Source organism: Peromyscus eremicus, unplaced genomic scaffold (assembly GCF_949786415.1).
Source record: "Peromyscus eremicus unplaced genomic scaffold, PerEre_H2_v1 PerEre#2#unplaced_1692, whole genome shotgun sequence".
Classification (NCBI taxonomy): domain Eukaryota; kingdom Metazoa; phylum Chordata; class Mammalia; order Rodentia; family Cricetidae; genus Peromyscus; species Peromyscus eremicus.
The window spans coordinates 1-18,763 of NW_026735927.1; the positions used below are offsets into that span (position 1 = coordinate 1).

At 51.1% G+C, this 18,763-nt stretch overlaps 1 protein-coding gene across 1 annotated transcript; it reads left to right on the forward strand.

Annotated features, from left to right (window-relative positions):
- Positions 1–2,774: 2,774 nt before the first annotated feature.
- Rarg (retinoic acid receptor gamma) lies at positions 2,775–8,782 on the forward strand. The gene is made up of 7 exons (XM_059253112.1): positions 2,775–3,018; positions 3,700–3,841; positions 4,494–4,654; positions 4,757–4,933; positions 5,174–5,378; positions 5,833–5,991; positions 7,546–8,782. The coding sequence occupies exons 1-7, from the start codon at positions 2,902–2,904 to the stop codon at positions 7,743–7,745; spliced, it is 1,161 nt and encodes a 386-aa protein (XP_059109095.1). The 5' UTR covers positions 2,775–2,901; the 3' UTR covers positions 7,746–8,782.
- The last annotated feature ends 9,981 nt before the right edge of the window (positions 8,783–18,763 follow it).

Consider the following 18,763-nt stretch of genomic DNA (forward strand, 5'->3'; position numbering starts at 1 on the left):
CGCCGGGTCACTGAGCCCCCGCCAACGCGCCTCGCTCCTTGGCACTCGGCAGCGCTGTTTACAAGTTAAGATTTTTTTTTTGTTGTTGTTCCAGGGCAGAGCTGCTCAGATTTAACAACTGGGAGAGTGGAAAAGGGAGGTAGCAGACAGGAGACAGTATTGGGATTGGGTGGGATAAGAATTGAAGGGTGCTATTTAAAGGGTGAGAAAAACATGGTACTAATACGTTGCACCAAATTTCTGTGAATTCTTAACCTTGTCATGCCCAGTATAATGGGGGATTGGACACACTGGTTTGAGGTAGAGATATCTTGGGGTGGAGGTTGGCTGCAGGAGCCTGGGCAGGGACCATTTCGACCCCTAGGACCGTTTGGGCTTGGTGGTTCAATGTTTTTTGCATTTTAGTTTGAGCCAGTAAGTTTGGCCAGTAGGGTCCTGGTAGGCACGCAAAACCAACCGCAGGCCTCCTGCCACACTCTCAGAGAGGAAAAGTGGTGTGGAGTAGAGCTGGATGGTATGTTTGTGACATCTGGATGGGGACTTGGGTGTCCTGGTGTTGTGCTGGCTGGCTGTAGTATTTCTATGGTGGTGGAGCTGTTGGCTTGTATAGGTGACTCCCGGTGTTGGGTGGTGTGCTCCACCTACATGGAGTAAGTGTGGCTTGATGTCTGTGAGTTCCTCTGTTTAGAGGGCTGGCCCTAGCTAAGGAGCCCACAGTCAGTCTGCCTACAAAAGTGTGTCTGCAAGGAGATGTGTGCTAGATTGTGAATCCAGGCAGTTCAGCTCTGCGCCTTGCAGCTGGGAGCGTTTACAGCCGGTTATAAAGAGTTTGTTTGAAGCTCCGCTCAGCCTGGCCAGGAATTTCCTCAATTTCAGCAATTTGGGCTTTAAAAGGAGAAAACCCCAGAGCCCACCCCCTCCTCCTCGGCAGGGGCCCCTTCCTAGCCCAGGAACAGCATCCCAATGTAGAGGTCTCGGCTTGGAGTTGAAGAGGGGATCACCCTGCTTCCCAGAAGACCCTGTTAGCATTTTAGCTCTCCCCACCCACAGTGACCTCAGAGCCATCGGATTGCATTTTAGGATACAGGGGGCAGGGATGTATGTGCCAGAGGGGTGTCGAGCGTGGGTGATGGTACCACTCAGATGGGAGAAACTGTCCAAGGGCAGGCTCTCTAGGGCCTGCCTTCTTATAATTGGCTGGTGCTGCCCCATGCCAGTCTGACCGCACCCAGGCCTTGCGCAAGAGAGGAAATGAGGAAATGGGGTAGTGCTCTGTGGGCAGGAGGGCGTCAGCCTAGGAGAGAGTACCACACCACGCACAGGCCTGTGGGCAAGGCACATGCTCTGGGGACCCTGGGATGGGCCTGAAAGAGCAAGGACCCGAAAGGCATTCCAGTCCTTCCCACGCCTCTCAGCACCTACGGCACAGGCAGCCCTGCCCCCAGTCTTGAATAAACTCCCAGCACCCTTCTGCCCCCACTCCTTTCGGGGGATCTAACGCGTCAGGATTCTTATGCTAATTGAGTATGTGGGGGTGGGGTGGGGGTGGGGAGGGCTTCCCTCTTTGTAAGGTGGGTGGAGCTGGTCTGGAACCCTAGCTTTTGGGCCTCCTCCTCAGGGCCTTGGGTCGATGGACTTGTGGCCAGGTAGGCTCCCGAGGGTGGGAGGAAGGACAGGCACTGGTTCAGGTGCCACTGCAGGTGACTTCAGTCACTGCTTCCAGTCGCTTGGGCCTTCCAAATGTGAGCCACAGGTCCTGCAGGCTGAGTAATTTTCAAATGCCCTGAGCCTCTGAGGATGAGCCCCACACTCACACAGCCTGTGGCATGTACCTTTCAGCCTCCCCTATAAAGTGTGGGCTCCCCCTACTCTGGGCCTAGGCTAAGACTCCTTACAAACTACAGTTGCTGTTCTCTGAGGCAGTTCAGGAGTGAAGCCTGGCCCAGAAAGAGTCTGGGATAGCTAGCTCCCTTCCCCCTCTGTTTACCCTAGGTCACCTGACTCTCTGCTTACCCCAAACTGCTCCTAGACCTAAGGATCTGAGCAAATACCTGTCTCCCTCCAGCTTCTTTCACTAAAGGCCACTTAGCTATGGTCTGAGGACCTGAGAGCCTCGCCTCCGCTGGCAGCTGGCAGCGTGAAACTGAGCTGCTCGCTCTGCTGGTAATGCTTCCCCTCTGACCCTGAGGAGTCTTTCAGGAGTGAATGAAATGAATGAAGTCACTCAGCCAGGTGCCAGCTGTAGGTGGCCTCCACATCTGCTGCCCACCCCCCACCCCCCAATTGTTCCAAAGGCTGAGGATGGTGGATCTCAAAGTTAGCGGAGTGACAGGGAGTGAACTCTAACCCCTTCCACTCTCTGCCTTTTTTAAATGTGTGTGGGTGTTTTGCCTGTATGTATTTTTGTGTATTGTGTGTGTGTGCCTGGTGCCTACAGACCAGAAGAGGGATCCCCTGGAACTGGAGTTACAAATGGTTGTACACCACTGTGTAGATGCTGGGAACTGAACACCCAATCTTCAGAAGAGCTGCCAGTGCTCTTAACCACTGAGCCATCTCTCCAACTTTATGATTGGGGAAACAGAAGCAGAGAAGTTAACCTCTAGGTTGGCCTTGGTCTGGAATTTGGAGAAATGAGCATTTAACGTAGAAGAATTGGCCAGGTGGGGGTGGAGGGGGTGGGCTGAGGGTGGGGGGCTGGTGGGGGCCTGCAAGCTGCAATGGCAGTAGCTGCCTGGGCTTTCTGGGGGAGTGCCTGCTAAGGGCTTATGCACAGTGGTGACAGCAGCCGTCACCAGCAGGTTCAAAGGAAGAGAGGTCATTAGGTGAGGGTGCTTCTGCTGACCTTCTCATACTGGTTTTCCCCCAGCGGTGGAGACACAGAGCACTAGCTCAGAGGAAATGGTGCCCAGCTCTCCCTCGCCCCCACCACCACCTCGGGTCTATAAGCCATGCTTCGTATGCAATGACAAGTCCTCCGGCTACCACTACGGGGTCAGCTCATGTGAAGGCTGCAAGGTGTGTATATGGTGGGGGGAGGGTGGGGGGAGGACTCGGAGTCACCCCGGGTAGGATCAGAGGTGGGTACACAGGCAAGGAGTATAGCCCAGTGGGTAGAGTGCTTGCTTAACATACACGAAACCTCAGCAGCACCTAAAAGAGACCCTCTTATCAAAAACAATGTTATTGAGGGGGCACCCTCACCTTTAGATGGGTTAGTAGGAAAAGGTGTTTGGTGCCAAGCCTGACACCGGAATTTTATCCCCAGGGGCCCACATGTAGTGGAAGGAAAAAGTAACTACTCTGATTTCTACTGGCACCCTGGGGTTACATATGCACCCTGCACCCCCTAACACACACACAGAATAAATAAATATAGTGGAAAATATTTTAAAGATGGGGACCCACATGCTGTGTTCACATGAGTTTTGTGCATGGATGATGAACAGATATTGGGTGATGTGCCCAGGTTGTAGCTCGGTGGTAGAATGCTTGCTAGCATGCAGAAGGCCCAGGCTTCAGTCACTCTCCGGCACCCCCCCCCACCCCCCCCCCCCCACCCACCGCCCCCCCCCCCCCCCCGCCATAAACAAACAAACAAAATGGACTGGGTCAGGCCTAGGCCACCTGTACTGTTTGAGAAACACTGGTATTCCCAGCATCCTGTTTCAGTGACATTCCTCCTGCTCCCAAATTTAGGGCTTCTTCAGACGCAGCATCCAGAAAAACATGGTGTATACATGTCACCGCGACAAAAATTGTATCATCAACAAGGTCACCAGGAATCGCTGCCAGTACTGCCGGCTACAAAAGTGTTTCGAAGTGGGCATGTCCAAGGAAGGTAGGTTCTCTTGCATCCTGTCCCCTCCTGTGGCCTCCCCATTGCTGCCCAGTCTCCCTGACGCGGAGATCTGGCCTGCCCCATAGCTGCTTCCTTCTGCAAGACCAGTCCTGTTCGATTCACCATGTAGGCCACAGCCCTTGACCATTTTCTCCTCTCTCGACCATTCTTCTGAAACCTGGGCACGAGGGTTTCTCTTCCTTCTGTCTGGTGGGGCAGGAGGGTTGGTTTGGCCCCTCCCCGCCTCCTCCTCTGTTCTTTCACAGGACAGATCCTGAGATGGCTCCCGGCTGGCCCCTCCTTTCCATCCCCCCCCCCCACCATTGTGCTGCCAAGGCTATAAGTGGATATCCTGCCTGCATATCCTGCCCCCCCTCAACCCCCAGCTCCTGCAGGGCAACCGGAAGGGCAGGATGGAGCCGAATTGGCCTGGGGAGGGAGCATGGCTGCAGGCCCTGGGTGGGGCTGGGGCAAACCAGCCTGGAAATAGGAGTTTATGTAGGAGATAGGGAAATTAAGGCCCTAATTAGGGTTCCAGGGAAGAAATATATATTCTTACTAAGAACTGAGCACATTAAGCCAGGGCGAGAGAGGACATCCAAAAGGCAACTGAGGGTCCTGACCCTCCCCTCCCTTTGCCTCCAACTCCAAGCTGTAAGGAATGACCGAAACAAGAAGAAGAAAGAGGTGAAGGAAGAGGGTTCACCTGACAGCTACGAACTGAGTCCACAGTTAGAAGAGCTCATCACCAAGGTCAGCAAAGCCCACCAGGAGACTTTCCCCTCGCTCTGCCAGCTGGGCAAGTACACCACGGTGAGGAGTGGGCAGAGTCTGGGTGAGGGCGCTGTGTGCCTCAGAATGGGCAGGGCACCCAGGGGGAGCCTTCCCGTTCTAACTCATCTTTATTACCTGCAGAACTCCAGTGCAGATCACCGGGTACAGCTGGACCTGGGGCTGTGGGACAAGTTCAGCGAGCTGGCCACCAAGTGCATCATCAAGATCGTGGAGTTTGCTAAGCGGTTGCCGGGTTTTACAGGACTCAGCATTGCTGACCAGATCACTCTGCTCAAGGCTGCCTGCCTGGACATCCTAGTGAGTTAGGCCCACAGGTTCTGGACCATTTTCTGCCACCACCAGGCTTCTTCTCTACCTAAGATCTTTTTGTCTTGGTCTTTGCCTCCTGGTTCATCTAGCCTCCCCTTTCCAATCTCAGAGTCCCACCCTTCTGTCTTACTCCTTGGATTCAGGCTTTTCTTACTGGGAACCAAACTCACTTAGGAACTCGTCCTCAGGGGCAGCACTAACTCGTTGTCTTTACCCCCCCCCCCCCAGATGCTGCGAATCTGTACAAGGTACACCCCAGAGCAAGACACCATGACGTTCTCGGATGGGCTGACGCTGAACCGTACCCAGATGCACAATGCTGGCTTTGGGCCCCTTACAGATCTCGTCTTTGCCTTTGCTGGGCAGCTCCTGCCTCTGGAGATGGATGACACGGAGACAGGACTGCTCAGTGCCATCTGCCTTATCTGTGGAGGTGCGGGGGCGCCCCCTGGCGTCTGTATGGGCTCCCTTCTCACCACACTCCATCCACATTGGTTTTCTGACCAGGTGGGGAAGCATGAGGGTCTCTTCCTTTGGGATTGTCACCATTGACCCCGTCCCACAGACTTCTCAGATCGTGTATATCCTTGCTGGCTAACCAAGCTAAGGACAAAAGGAGGCAGAGTTCAGGGGACTCAGAAACCCTGGCCACAGTGCCGAGATGGGAATCTGTAGAACTGATAACCCAGAGCAAGGTCCTTGCTGAGTGGTTAAAGGCACAGGCCGGCCTTACGTCAGGGGAGATAACCTGGAGGGCTTGGGTACAACAGTGAAGGGCTGGTGAGACATTCTGACTCTGAGACCCTCAGAAGAAAGTCTGTTGGGGGGGCCAGCCCCCCGCCCCCCGCCAGTGTCCTTCCCTGTCTCATTCTATTATCCTTGTATAGACCGCATGGACTTGGAGGAACCTGAGAAGGTGGATAAGCTGCAGGAGCCCTTGCTGGAAGCCCTGAGGCTTTATGCCCGGCGACGGAGACCCAGCCAACCCTACATGTTTCCAAGGATGCTTATGAAAATCACCGACCTCCGGGGCATCAGCACCAAGGGTTAGTTATGAGTCAGCCCCCTTCCCAGATCTGCAGGTCTCCTGAGTCACACAGGTGGGCAGGCACAGGCAGGAAGAGGCAGGGACTGAGAACCCAGTGAACTCTGTGGAGTCCTAGCTCGACTGTATCCTTCTGGGGAGATTTGAGACAAATTCTTTTCTGTTTTGGTTTGGTTACTGGTGTGTGTGTGTGTGTGTGTGTGTGTGTGTGTCTGCGTGTGTGTGTGTCTGCGTGTGTGTGTGTGTCTCTGTGTGTGTGTGTCTCTGTGTGTGTGTCTCTGTGTGTATTGCCAGGGGTAGAACCCTAGGCAATCGCTCTATGCGTAGTGACACCCCAGCCAGCCCTCCTTATTTTTCTGTTTGGAAACTTGGTGGGCTAAACTTAATCCTACCTCAAAAGCTTATTGTAAAAACTAAATTAACTCACTACATAATATCCTTAGAGACTGGAATTAAGAACCTGGCATGGAGCCATGCATGCTGAGTGGTAGTTCATGCATGTCATTTCAGCATGAGAGAGGCTGAAGCAGGAGGATTACTTTGAGCTGATGAGTTCAAGGCTAGCCTGGACATTTCCATCATCACAGGGAGTTCCCTCAGGCCGTGCTGGCTCAGAAGGGTGCCTGTAACATCATGAGTACTTGATAAACATTACTTGTTATAAAAGTTATTAAGAACCGGCCTTGGAACAGCTGGAAAACTCTGGATATTAGAACCTGACTGCTATGCTCTGTCATGGGGCTCGAAGTAGCATGCAGTGTAGCCTTCAAAATTTTTTATTTATTTATTGTTTATGGTGGGGTGTTCTTGTCGTTGTATGATGTAGAGGTCAGAGGGTAACTCACAGGAGTCAGCTCTCCCTTCACATGGTAGGTCCTTGGGTTGCCAGGCTCAGTAACAAATGCTTTTACTCACCGAGTTATCAAACTGGCCCTAAAGACGTTTTACTTATTGTTCATTATTGTGTGTGCAGACATGTGTGCCACAGTGTGTGTGTGGAGGTCAGGAGACAACTCTGTAGAGTAGGTTCTCTCCTCTCACCTCTCTGTAGATTCTTGGACCAAACTTAGGTTGTTGGGTTTGTGCTTGTGTGAGCATATTATCCACGGAGCCGTCTGCCAATCGCACAAACCCACAGTGCAGTTTTGAAAAGATGCTGGGCGGTGGTGGTACACGTCTTTAATCCCAGCACTCGGGAGGCAGAGGCTGGTGGATCTCTGTGAGTTCGAGGCTAGCCTGGTCTACAGAGTGAGTTCCAGGACAGCCAGGACTACAGAGTAAGATCCTGTCTCTAAAAAAAGAGCAAAGAAAAAGAGAAAGCCTGAAATAATGAGGCAGATAGGCACCAGGCTGGGTGATGTTCAGGTAGAAGCTCTGGGCAGGGTAAGGGCACCTAGGAACCACACGGAAAGAGAGGGAGAGCTAGGTACCGAGAAGTGATACGCCTGAGCCGGGAACACTTGTGAGTCACAGGGCAGTCGATTCAAGGAAGGTTGGGGCAGGGCCTCTACCCATGTGCTTCTGCTCTTCCAAGCTTCTTCACTTCTCTTTGTAGGAGCAGAAAGGGCCATTACCCTGAAGATGGAGATTCCAGGCCCGATGCCCCCCCTGATCCGAGAGATGCTGGAGAACCCTGAAATGTTTGAGGACGACTCCTCGAAGCCTGGCCCCCAACCCAAGGCTTCCAGTGAGGATGAAGCTCCAGGCGGCCGGGGCAAAGGGGGCCAAAGTCCCCCACCTGACCAGGGCCCCTGACCTACCCCACTGTGGGGCTGGGCTCCAGGCAGCAGACTGACCATTCCCCAGACGCCACCAGTGACTGGGGGAGGACCTGCCCTGCCCACTCCCCACCTTTCCGATGAGCTCATTGTTTTGCCAAAGTTTCTAGGGGTGCCTGTGTTCATCCCTGTCCTGTTCTAACTGGCTCCCTCTACAGTCCTGGAGGACTGCCTTGCACCTCCCAGAAGAACCGGAGAAGGGGTGAGCCTGGGTCTGGACTCTAAAAAATCTCAGCACTGCCTTTCAGATTCAGGCTACAGGCTCCCCAGGCAAGAGGAAGCCCTGCCTTCCCACAGCCCCTTCCTCTGCCAGGTGCTTGGGCCTCTGGGAGCAAACAGGAACACTAGAGACCAAAAGGGGAGCCCTCAAGGAGGGCTGAGCCCACCCTTGTGCCCTGCCCTGGGTGCCCAATGCTGTGTGATGCACCTGCCATGCACCCTGCCCCCGTGGCCCCATGCCCCTGCCAGGTGTAGGGCAGGCTGGACCCTGCATTTCTGGGGTGGGGCCTGAGGGTGAAGGGAGAAGTGTAAGCCCTTTCTGGACCTCTCCGCTGAGGTACAGCACTCGTCCTGGGCCCTCCATTTTACAAGCCCCTCCCTTAGCCCCGTCTTGTGCCTTGGCCTCCTGCCCCCATCTCAGCCACCAGGCAGGGACCCTCCTACACTACAGAGGGGCCAGGGATCCCTCTCCTAGTGCCTTCTACCCGTGACCCCTCAGAGCAGCTTGGCCCAGGGAGGGGAGATGCTGCTTAGCTGATCCCACCCTGACCCAGAGGAAGCCTCTATTTATTTATTAGCTTTTGTTTACACCCTGGAATGACCCCTTCCTCCGGGGGTCTTGGGAGGGGGAGCCCAGGGCCTCCGTGACCCCTCCCTTCTTCCCCCCAAGCCCCCCCTTTGTATTTAGCTGCCAAATAAGATTCCTGCAGGCTCCCCCTTTTCTCTGGGGGGTCAGGGTGCTGTCCCCTCCCCTCTGTTTACATCTCCCCTCCCACCCCCACTGTATCGCATATTGCTGAGTTTTCTATTTTTGCAAAATAAAGTGATGGAAACTCATGGCATGTGGCTCCCTCTAGGCCAAGTCAGCAAGTCAGGTCAGGGAAGTGACCTGCTGACCTGGAGAAGGAGCTGGGTGGGGCGGTAGAGCTGCTAATGGCCTTCATAGTTTTCTTAGGGGAGCAAAGAAAATAACAAAATGTGTTAGGTAACAGTAGCAGGGAAGGGCTGGGAGGGCGCTGCAGGGGCCCACTCTGAATGTTTGGCCTCCCCCAGCCACCAGTGAGTTCTTACCTGTGGTGGGATCCTAATGGGCTCCTGACGGCCAAGTGTGTGTTTGCTCTCTCTGGGCGGGGATCTCCTGAAGTTTCATTTGGTTGGAACACTTGTTCCTAGGCCTGGGAGAGAAGCGCAGCCCCACATCTAAGCTGCAGTGGGTTTAGGGTTTGTTGGTTTGTTTGTTTGTTTGAAACGGGGTCTCACTATACCTCAAACTGGCCTTCAACTAATAATCCTCCTACCTCAACCTCCTGAATGTTGGGATTACAGGCCTGAGCCACCCCACCGCTCCTGGCTCAGCAGCTGTTGAGCCAGCTCTTAGGGGGCTCGTGCATCCTCGGTGCCCACACCATCGCCTTATGACCCACTCACTCGAGGCTTCTCTCCCCCCTGCAACCCCCCTCCTTCCACGGCCCTCCGGTCACTTTGTCTCCTAATGTTCTCTACCTTCTGCAGACCTTAACTCTACCCCATGCCTTTGGAAGACCGACGCCCTCTGCCCCTTGCCCTCTGCCCCTTGCCCTCTGTGGTTCCCCCGACAGCCCCCAGCTCTGCCTTGGGAGAGTGCTGTCTTACCTTGCTCTTGGATCTCTTCACCAGTAACCCAAGCACATGGGAAGGAGGTGGGTGTGGGGCAGGGGAGGCCAGAGAGGAGGGGGAAAAGCAGAAGAAGAAAGTGAAAGAAGATTCAGAGGAAACCACAGGGCCAGGGGGAAAGAGGGCATTGTCATGGTAACCACTGGTCGAGGGGGAGGGCAGAAGGTCTGGCTGTCCCACAGCCTGGAGCCTGCTAAGGCGCACCCAGAGGGGCACCTCCGGCCCAGCTGTCTCCCCCAGCGGCTTCACTTTCAGGAGCATCTATTGGGATAGGAACACTTTTGCCCTGTGACTGCAGCCAGGAAGCGGACAAGGGCCGAGTCCTTGCTCACTAGGAATGCTGCTTCCTGTAGGAAACCTCCAGGTTCCTTTCAGCGCTCTCCGTGGTCAACCATGATTTGTACTCACACAACCCGTTCCTTCTCCCTGTAGGCTTTTTCCCGCCTCAGCCCTAGCTGTGGCTCCTGCACTCTCCCTCCCCGTTCGTTCCCTCCGCTCTTTCCCAGGCCCTGGACCCCCAGCTGCACATCCAAGCCTCTCTCACATGCCAACTGTCTACTAGACCTTGTGTTTAATAATGCTTCCATTTCTTACCCCTAAGACTCCTCATTCCTGATGATAGTGTCTCTCTCCCTCTTTTCTCAGTGATGGAGGCTGAACCTGCATCCCCACCCTACCCCCATCCTCTTATTGTGCCATCTCATTCTTACCAGTGAAAGGCAGCCATAGGAAGGATTAAAGCAGTGGTTCTCAACCTTCCCAAGGCTGCGACCCTTTAGTACAGCTCCTCATGTGGTGGCCAACCCCAACTGTAAAATTATTTTCGTTGCTACTTCATAACTAACTTTACTACTGTTATGAATCATAATGTAGATACCCATGTTCTTCGATGGTCTTAGGTGACCCCTGTGAATGGGTCCTTCCACCCCCAATGGGGTCATGACCCACTGGGTTAGAAACTATAGCTAAGGAGTTTTAATGCTTCCTGTTTTGTTTTTTTGGTTTTTTTTGTTTTTGTTTTTGTTTTGTTTTTTCTGGAGCTGAGGACCGAACCCAGGGCCTTGTGCTTGCTAAGCAAGCTCTCTACCACTGAGCTAAATCCCCAACCCTTACTGCTTCCTGTTAAGGGAGAGAAAGCCAGGATCTTAAGTCAGGCAGGTTAGCTCCAGAGTCCCAAGTTCAGCTATGACACTGTTAGGAGTTTGAGATTCCTGGGACAAGACCCCCGACTCGATCCAGATTACAATTAGTTAAATTTATTAATACTGGTAGCAGGATAGTAATCTGAGCCAAACTAGAGACTGCCACCGAAGTGGGGTGAGGGAAGGATCTTTAAAGGTGAAAACCACAACATCTTGAGTATCTGCACAAGCAAGCCAAGGGCTGTTCTGCTCCGCCACGATTAGGTGGTCAAGGAGACCTCAAAGTGGTCCCTGAGTGTCTGCAGGTGACAGGAGCCAAAAGGCAGTTAGCCATGTCATAACGCAGCAGGTGGTCAGCAGGTGACGGAAGTCCAGCCATGTCAACACAGCAGATGATGGTCACAGCGGTACATTTCTGGGGTGGGGGTCCCTGAGTCAGGGTTGCTGTGAACTTACCTTCCGGGGACTGGAGTCCAGTAAGTGGGTACCAAGGCCTAAAATTCGTAAGACAGAGGTGGTTTTTTTTTTTAGCCATCACAACACCACAGTGGCCCCTGGGTTCCCAAGGGAGCATATCTCAGTTCTCTCCTTTTCTTCCTGTCTGGCTCCTTCCTCCATGAGGCCTGGAGAGATCATCAGTTTTGGAGGGAGGCTGACATGGATTTAAATTACAGCCCAGCCCCTTGCTACCTGGGTGACATTTTGCAAAGTTGGTCTCTCCTTGGTCTCCCGGCCTCTATCTGCGTCTGTGAGACTGGGGCAGGGGCGGAGGTGCTGCCACTGTCTGATGTGGTTCCTGTGGCCCTTAACTGTAACTCGATAGTTAAGCACATGAAGGATGCTCACCAGCCCACTCCTATCTGCTCCACCTTCTGCTAGACCAGCCACCCTCCGAGAGTCCCCCCACCCAGGGCGTTGTCACTTCCTCCTCTGCAGCCTCTAGGTCCGTACACAAAGGCTGCTCCTGCTGCTGCCGCCGCCAGAGGAAGGGCTGCTTCGAAAGCACCTGTGAGTACCACCAGGGCGCCAGCCCACCACCTCCCTCCTCACCCAGGCCCACTTGTTCCCTACCTCTTGGGAAGAAGGCTGTGACCTGGGCTCTCCAGTACCTTGTCCAGTCTTGAGAAAGGCTCTGAACCCCAGGCTGCATTCCTCTGGTCCCCAGTATCTCCTTCTCCGGTATCACAGCCTCCTGTGGCTGCTCAATCATTGCTTTCTCCAGTGGAGCCAGAGGGAGGGAAGGAGAGAGACCGAGATGCTATGCGTGAGTGATCTCTGTGGGCCAAGGCTTACACCAGCATGGTCTCCTGTCCCTGGATGCTCTCCTTGCAGCTTGATGTTTTTTCCACAGCCCAGGATTCTTCCCACTTGGCTCCTTGGCCACAGACTCCACATTCCAGGGCTACTGAAGCTTGTGTTACCGACAGAGTTAGTACTGTCAAGGCATAGTCACAATCATAACTTAATTATTTGTGGGCTGGGGCCATAGTTCGCTGGCCTAGCTTGCGTGAGGCCCTGGCTTCATAGTTCACTGGGGAAGCTTGAGTGAACTTGATCCTCTTCACCTAAAAACTTTTTTTTTTTTTTACTTAGATTCATAAGGAATCATAACAAGCAAAAGATAGCTCTGATTGAGAGTCATTGTGGGGTATAGTGGAATAACAACTGAGTCCAGAATTGGAATAAGAATTATTTAGTCTGGGCTGAGCATGGTGACTCATCCCAGCACTCTTGGGAAGCAGAGGCAGGCAGATCTCTGTGAGTTCAAAGCCAGCCTGGTCTACAGAGGGAGTTCCAAGACATCAAGGACTACATAGAAAAACTTTGTATCAAAAAAAAAAGTTTTTTTTTTTTTTTTTTTCCCAGCCAGGAGGCTTGAGATACCTTAATCCATTGGACCCCATCCTGTGCCCTGGGTGTCCTTGGCTCATTGCTGGGGGACTGCAGTTTCTCTTTGCAAGGAGGGGGCTGAGGTAGAAAGTTCTTCTCGTCTCTGATTAGGACTAGAGAGAAAAAGAAGTGTGAAGCATAGAAAACACCAGAGTGGTATATAAAAAAAATAATAATAGGAAGGGGAGCGACAGATGCAGGCAGCAAGTGTGGATCGCTGAGGTAGGAAGAAGGGGACAGAACTGAGAAAGGTGGGGGAGGCCATGTATGAGTTCAGAGCCCCCTTTAGGAGAGATGAGTGGACGTGAGGTCTCTATCTTGGGAACGGGGTGGCAGCGGGCCCCGTCTATGAGATGAGTCAAAGCTCAGCTTTTTGCTGCAGTCTCGAGCCTCCCTGACCACAGCACAGCAGAAGGCACGCAGGTCTGAGGTTTCACTGAGGCTGTGCCTGGGGTCAGCCTCTCCTGAGAGCAGAAGTTCTGCGATGTACTACACCCACCTGAGGTCACGTGGGGCTGTGAGCAGGATGGGGTGTTCAACAGCTCAGTGCCCCCGCCCTTCCCCAGACCCCCTGGAGAGCGTCAGTACCCGAGTCTGGACCCAGGCTGAGGAGAATGTGGGTGCTTCCTGGCAGGCTCTTGTACGATGCTGGTGTTCAAGGGACACCATAGCACAATCCCGAGGGAGCTTATGCTGTCAATACTTAACCAATGCTGCAAATAAATGATGGGCACCTGCTGATACCAGATCTTCCAGAGGGTTCCTAGAGAGTCCGGGCGCCTGCTGATACCACAGATCTTCCAGAGGGTTCCTAGAGAGTCGTCCGCACACACGTGACATGATGAGAGCATGTGTTTTCCTGCGTCATTGTTTGTCATACGAGGCAATTAGAAACTATTCAGTTTTTGAGGTTGGAGAGATGGCTCAGTGGTTAAGAGCACTTGTTGCTCCTCCAGAAGACCCAGGTTTGATTCCCAGCATCCACATATTGGTTAACAATCATGTACAATTCTGGTTTCAAGGGAGCTGATGCCCTCTTCTGACCTCAGAGGACATAAGCACACATGTAGTACACAGATACACATGCAGAAAAAAAAACGTAAAATAAAAAGAATAAATCCACAAAAAAAGTTTTTATGTAGAGTTGAGAATTGAAATGAGAGATTTGAATATGCTAGGCAAGGCTGTACTATTGAGCGACATTCATTAGACCCCAAATAATTGAATGTAACACCCATCGTTACAGAACTGGTCAACCACTACTTAGTTTATCCATACAATGGGAATTTATTTGGAAATTCCTTATTTCAAATTAAATTAAGAATTTTGAGACAGGCCGGGTGGTGGTGGCACATGTCTTTAATCCCAGCACTTGGGAGGCAGAGCCAGACTGATTTCTTTGAGGCCAGCCTGGTCTACAGAGTGAGTTCTAGGACAGCCTGGGCCACACAGAGAAACCCTGTCTCAAAAAAAAAAAAAAGGCAAAAACCAAAAACAAACCAGAAAATCTTATTTTGGGGCCAGAGAAAGGTTCAGTGGATGAAAGCACTGGCTGTTCTTTCAGGGGTTTTGGGTTTGATTTTCCAGGACCCACATGGCAGTTCACAACCATGTAACTCTAGTTCCAGGGGACCTGACATTCTTTTCTAGCCTCTGAGAGCACCAGGAGCGCACACAGATCACAGGTGTACATGCAGGCAAAACACCCACATGCGTAAAATAAAAGTTTAAAAATCTGTTTTCCATTTACTTTTGTATGAGATAGAGGTCCTCATTCTTCACATGTGGACATCTCATCATCCTGGCACTGTTGGTTGAAGGCCGTTTTACCCTATTGAGTGGTTGGGCACCTTTTTCAAAAATCAATTTGCCGTAGGTGGATGGGCTTCCTTTTCCCTCCCCTCCTTCCTTCCTTTCTTTTCCCATCTTCCTTCTCTTTTTCCTCCTCTCCGAGTTTTTTTTTTTTTTTTCTTAAAGACAAGGTCTCTCTCTGTAGCTCCGACTGGCCTGGAACTCCTTATATAGACCAGGCTGGCCTTGAACTCATGGAGATCCACCTGCCTCTGCCTCCTGAGTGCTGCCTCCTTCCAGGGTTGCATATCAGATATCCTGTGTATCAGATATTTGCATTATGACTCACTACAGTAGCAAAATTACATTTATGAAGTAGCAATGAAATAATTTTATGGTTGGGGGTCACCACAATGTGAGGAACTGTATTAAAGGGTCACAGCATTAGGAAAGCTGAGGACCACTGCCTTAGAAGAAGTTAATTCAAAATCTTTCTCTTCATATCAACTAAAGTTATATATAAAGTTATAATAACCAACAGTATTAGCCCAGTTAAAACCTGAAGACATTAACTTAATGAAAACCAAATGTACACAGAACTTTTTTTCAGAATTATTTTAAGTGTAACTAATTCTTTTTTTTTTTTTTTTTTTTTTTTTTTTTTGGTTTTTCGAGACAGGGTTTCCCTGTGTAGCTTTGCGCCTTTCCTGGAACTCGCTTTGGAGACCAGGCTGGCCTCGAACTCACAGAGATCCACCTGGCTCTGCCTCCCGGGTGGGTGGCGTGCGCCACCACCGCCCGGCTAAGTGTAACTAATTCTAAACTCATGGGGTTCAGCCATTTGGGCATATCCAAGTCCCTGGCCATGCACTTAGACACACAATGCTATTTCTTCCAGTGCCTTGTACAAGAACATTGGGCTCCACTCTCATATTTCCAAATAGCCTTAGTTTTTCTAGGTTTATGAGATATAGTAGAAAAGAAAGTTGACATCATGGACACCTCACAAGGACCATTGAGTCTTTCTGTCTATAGAGGATAAAGGTCTGTTACTTACACAATGTTTCACCACTATGGCACTAATGTACTATACACACAGGTGTCTGTTTGTTTCTTAAAGAGAAAGAGAAAGAAGGCTTGGAGTTAGATAAGGGAAGGGAAACTATGATCAGAATATCTTGTATGAGGAAAAGTCCTTTTCATTTAAAAATAATCTACAGAAAAAAAGAAGGAAGCAAAGGAAATTTTTAAGGAAAAAAAAAAAAAAAGACAAGATCTCTGTAGCCCCGACTGGCCTGGAACTCCTTATATAGACCAGGCTGGCCTTGAACTCGTGGAGATCCACCTGCCTCTGCCTCCCGAATGCCATCATACCTGCCCGCAGCCTCAATTCTAGTCCATTGATTCATACACCTAGTTTTGATTAATGTGGCTTTATTCATTTATTTTTCAAGACAGGGTTTCTCTGTGTAGCCCTGGCTGTCCTGGAGCTCAATCTGTAGACCAGGCTGCCCTCAAAGGCTTTGTTTATTTTTGGTTAATTAATTGATTTTTTTTTTCTTTTTTGCTTTTCTTTTTCTTTCTTTCTTTCTTTTTTTTTTTTTTTTTTTTCTTTTTCGAGACTGGATTTCTTTGTGTGACAGCCCTGGGTGTCCTGGAACTCACTCTGTACACCAGGCTGGTCTTGAACTCACAGAGATCCACACTGGAACTGGACAGGTGTGAGCATGTGGGTGCTGGGAATCGAACCTGGGTCCTCTGGAAGAACAGCCAGTGCTCTCAACCCTCTGGGCCATCTCTCCAGCACCCTGATTAAACCAATTTTTGAAACAGGGTCTCATGTAGTCTAGGCTGGCCTCCACATTCAATGGGATGACAGGCATGCACTGCTATACCTAATGTTTTTATTTTATTTTATTATTATTAATTTTTTTTTGGCTTTTTGAAACATGATTTCTCTGTGTAGCTTTGGAGCCTGTCCTGGAACTTGCTCTGTAGACTAGCTGGCCTTGAACTCACAGAGGCCCACCTGCCTGTGCCTCCCAAGTGCTGGGATTAAAAGCGTGCGCCGCCGCCGCCGCCGCCGCCGCCACCACCACCTGGCGTCAATTTTTACTTTTTAGGGGCTGAAGAGATGGCTCAGAGGTTAAGAGCACTGACTGCTCTTCCAGAGGTCCTGAGTTCAATTCCCAGCAACCACATGGTGGCTCACAACCATTTGTAATTTTTACTTTTTAAAGCTAAATTAAAATTTTATTTTTTGTTTTTTTGAGGCAGGGTTTCTCTGTGTGGTCCTGGCTGTCCTGGAACTCACTCTGTAGACCAAGCTGGCCTCAGACTCACAGAGATCCGCCTGCCTCGGCCTCCCTAGTACTGAGATTGCCACCCCCCCCCCCAGCAGGCCTGTTCAATTTTTAAAATTAACTAGTTAATTAATTTTGCAGTATAATCTAGGATCTCACACATAGTCACACTTTCTACTACTGAACTACACTCCCAGCCACAAAAAATTTGCCTGGGTATGGCAACTCATACCCATCATCCTGAGAGGGAAAAGCAGGATTGCCTTGAGTTCAAGCCCAGCCTGGGCTGTACAGAGAGGATCAGGCCAGCCAGGTCCCTGTCTCCAAAACACCAAAACAAAAGCAACAATAGAAAAACAACCGGAGAGCTAGTTTAGTGAGCAAAGAAGCCTGCAGCTGAGCCTGATGACCTACCCCACAAGATGTCGACCGGCCTCCACCCACGTGCTATGACATGTGCGTGCTCCCTGCTACCCGTTAAACAAACAGGGATAAAACAGAAAACAAGCCGGGCGGTGGTGGCGCACGCCTTTAATCTCAGCACTCGGGAGGCAGAGCCAGGCGGATCTCTGTGAGTTCGAGGCCAGCCTGGGCTACCAAGTGAGTTCCAGGAAAGGCACAAAGCTACACAGAGAAACCGTCTCGAAAAACCAAAAAAAAAAAAAAAAAAAACAGAAAACAAAACTAAACTAAAACTATCAGGCTGAAGAGATGGCTCATCGGTTAAGAGCACTTGCTCTTCTCAAGAACTTGGGTTTGGTTCCCATGGCCGCTCACCACTGCCTACAACTTCAGTTCAAGGGGATCCGATGCTCTCCTCTGCCCTCCAAGGACACCAGGGACACACAGGGTGCACAGACAGAATAACAAAATAAAATATAAATTCCAACATCCACAAGAACTTCTTAGTAGCCGCCCTTCCTCTGAGATACTGTGTCTATTGTGTGGGACCCCCTTCCCTGACCACACTCCCCCATCTGCACCCCCTTTCCTCTTATTTCCATTCTCCCTTTGCTTATTATTCAGACTTCAAGGCTGTCAGATTATTTACTCAACTGCTGCACTTACAAATGTGGAGACTGAGGCCCAGAGGGGGGGAGGGAGGGTACAGGGAAGTGATTGACATGCTATAGAGCCAGTGAGGGATCTGGGTGGGAAAGAGTCTGGTGAGTCCCTCACTGCAGCTTGGAACGTTGGTGAAGGGATCTGAGTCTAGTCTTTACTGCTCCAGAGCCTCTCCCTCTCCCTCCCTCCCTCCCTCCCTCCCTCCCTTCCTTCCTTCCTTCTTTCCTTTCTTCCTTCTTATTTGTTTTTGAGAGAGGTCTCCCAAGGAGACCTGCCTTGCCTGGAACTTGCTTTGAAGACCAGGCTGGCCTCAAACTCACAGAGATCCCCCTGCCTCTGCCTCCCATATGTGCTACTACCCCTGGCTTTTTTTTTTTTTTTTAATGTATATGTGTGTGTACCTGTACGTGAGTACGTGCACATGTGTGCAGGTGCCCATGGAGGCCCTGGAGATGGTGTTACAGGCAGGTTGTAATCTGCCTGAAGTAGGATGGAAATAGGATTCCAGAAAAACAGTGTGTACTCCTCTTCTGTTTTTAAAAAAGCTGGCATTTATTTTCCTTTTATGACTATGGGTGTTTTTACTCCATGTATGTCTGTGTGCCACTTGTGTGCCTGGTGCTCTTGGGAGCCAGAGAGTGTGTGTTGGATCCCCTGGAACTGGAATTACAGAAAGTTGTGAGCTGGCATGCCATGTGGGTGCTAGGAATGGAGCCCAGGATGGGAGGGCGTCCTCCGGAAGAGCACCTAGTGCCCTTAACCACTGAGCCATCTCTGCATCACCCTGGGTACCTGAAGTGTTTACAGAGGAACACGGGTCTCTGAGACCCCTCCCCTGCTCTGGCACCTGTCACTTCCCACCATTTTTAAAAAGCTGCTGGATCCATAGGAGGACGTGAAACTCTCAGGAGAGATATGGAGTTGGAATAAAG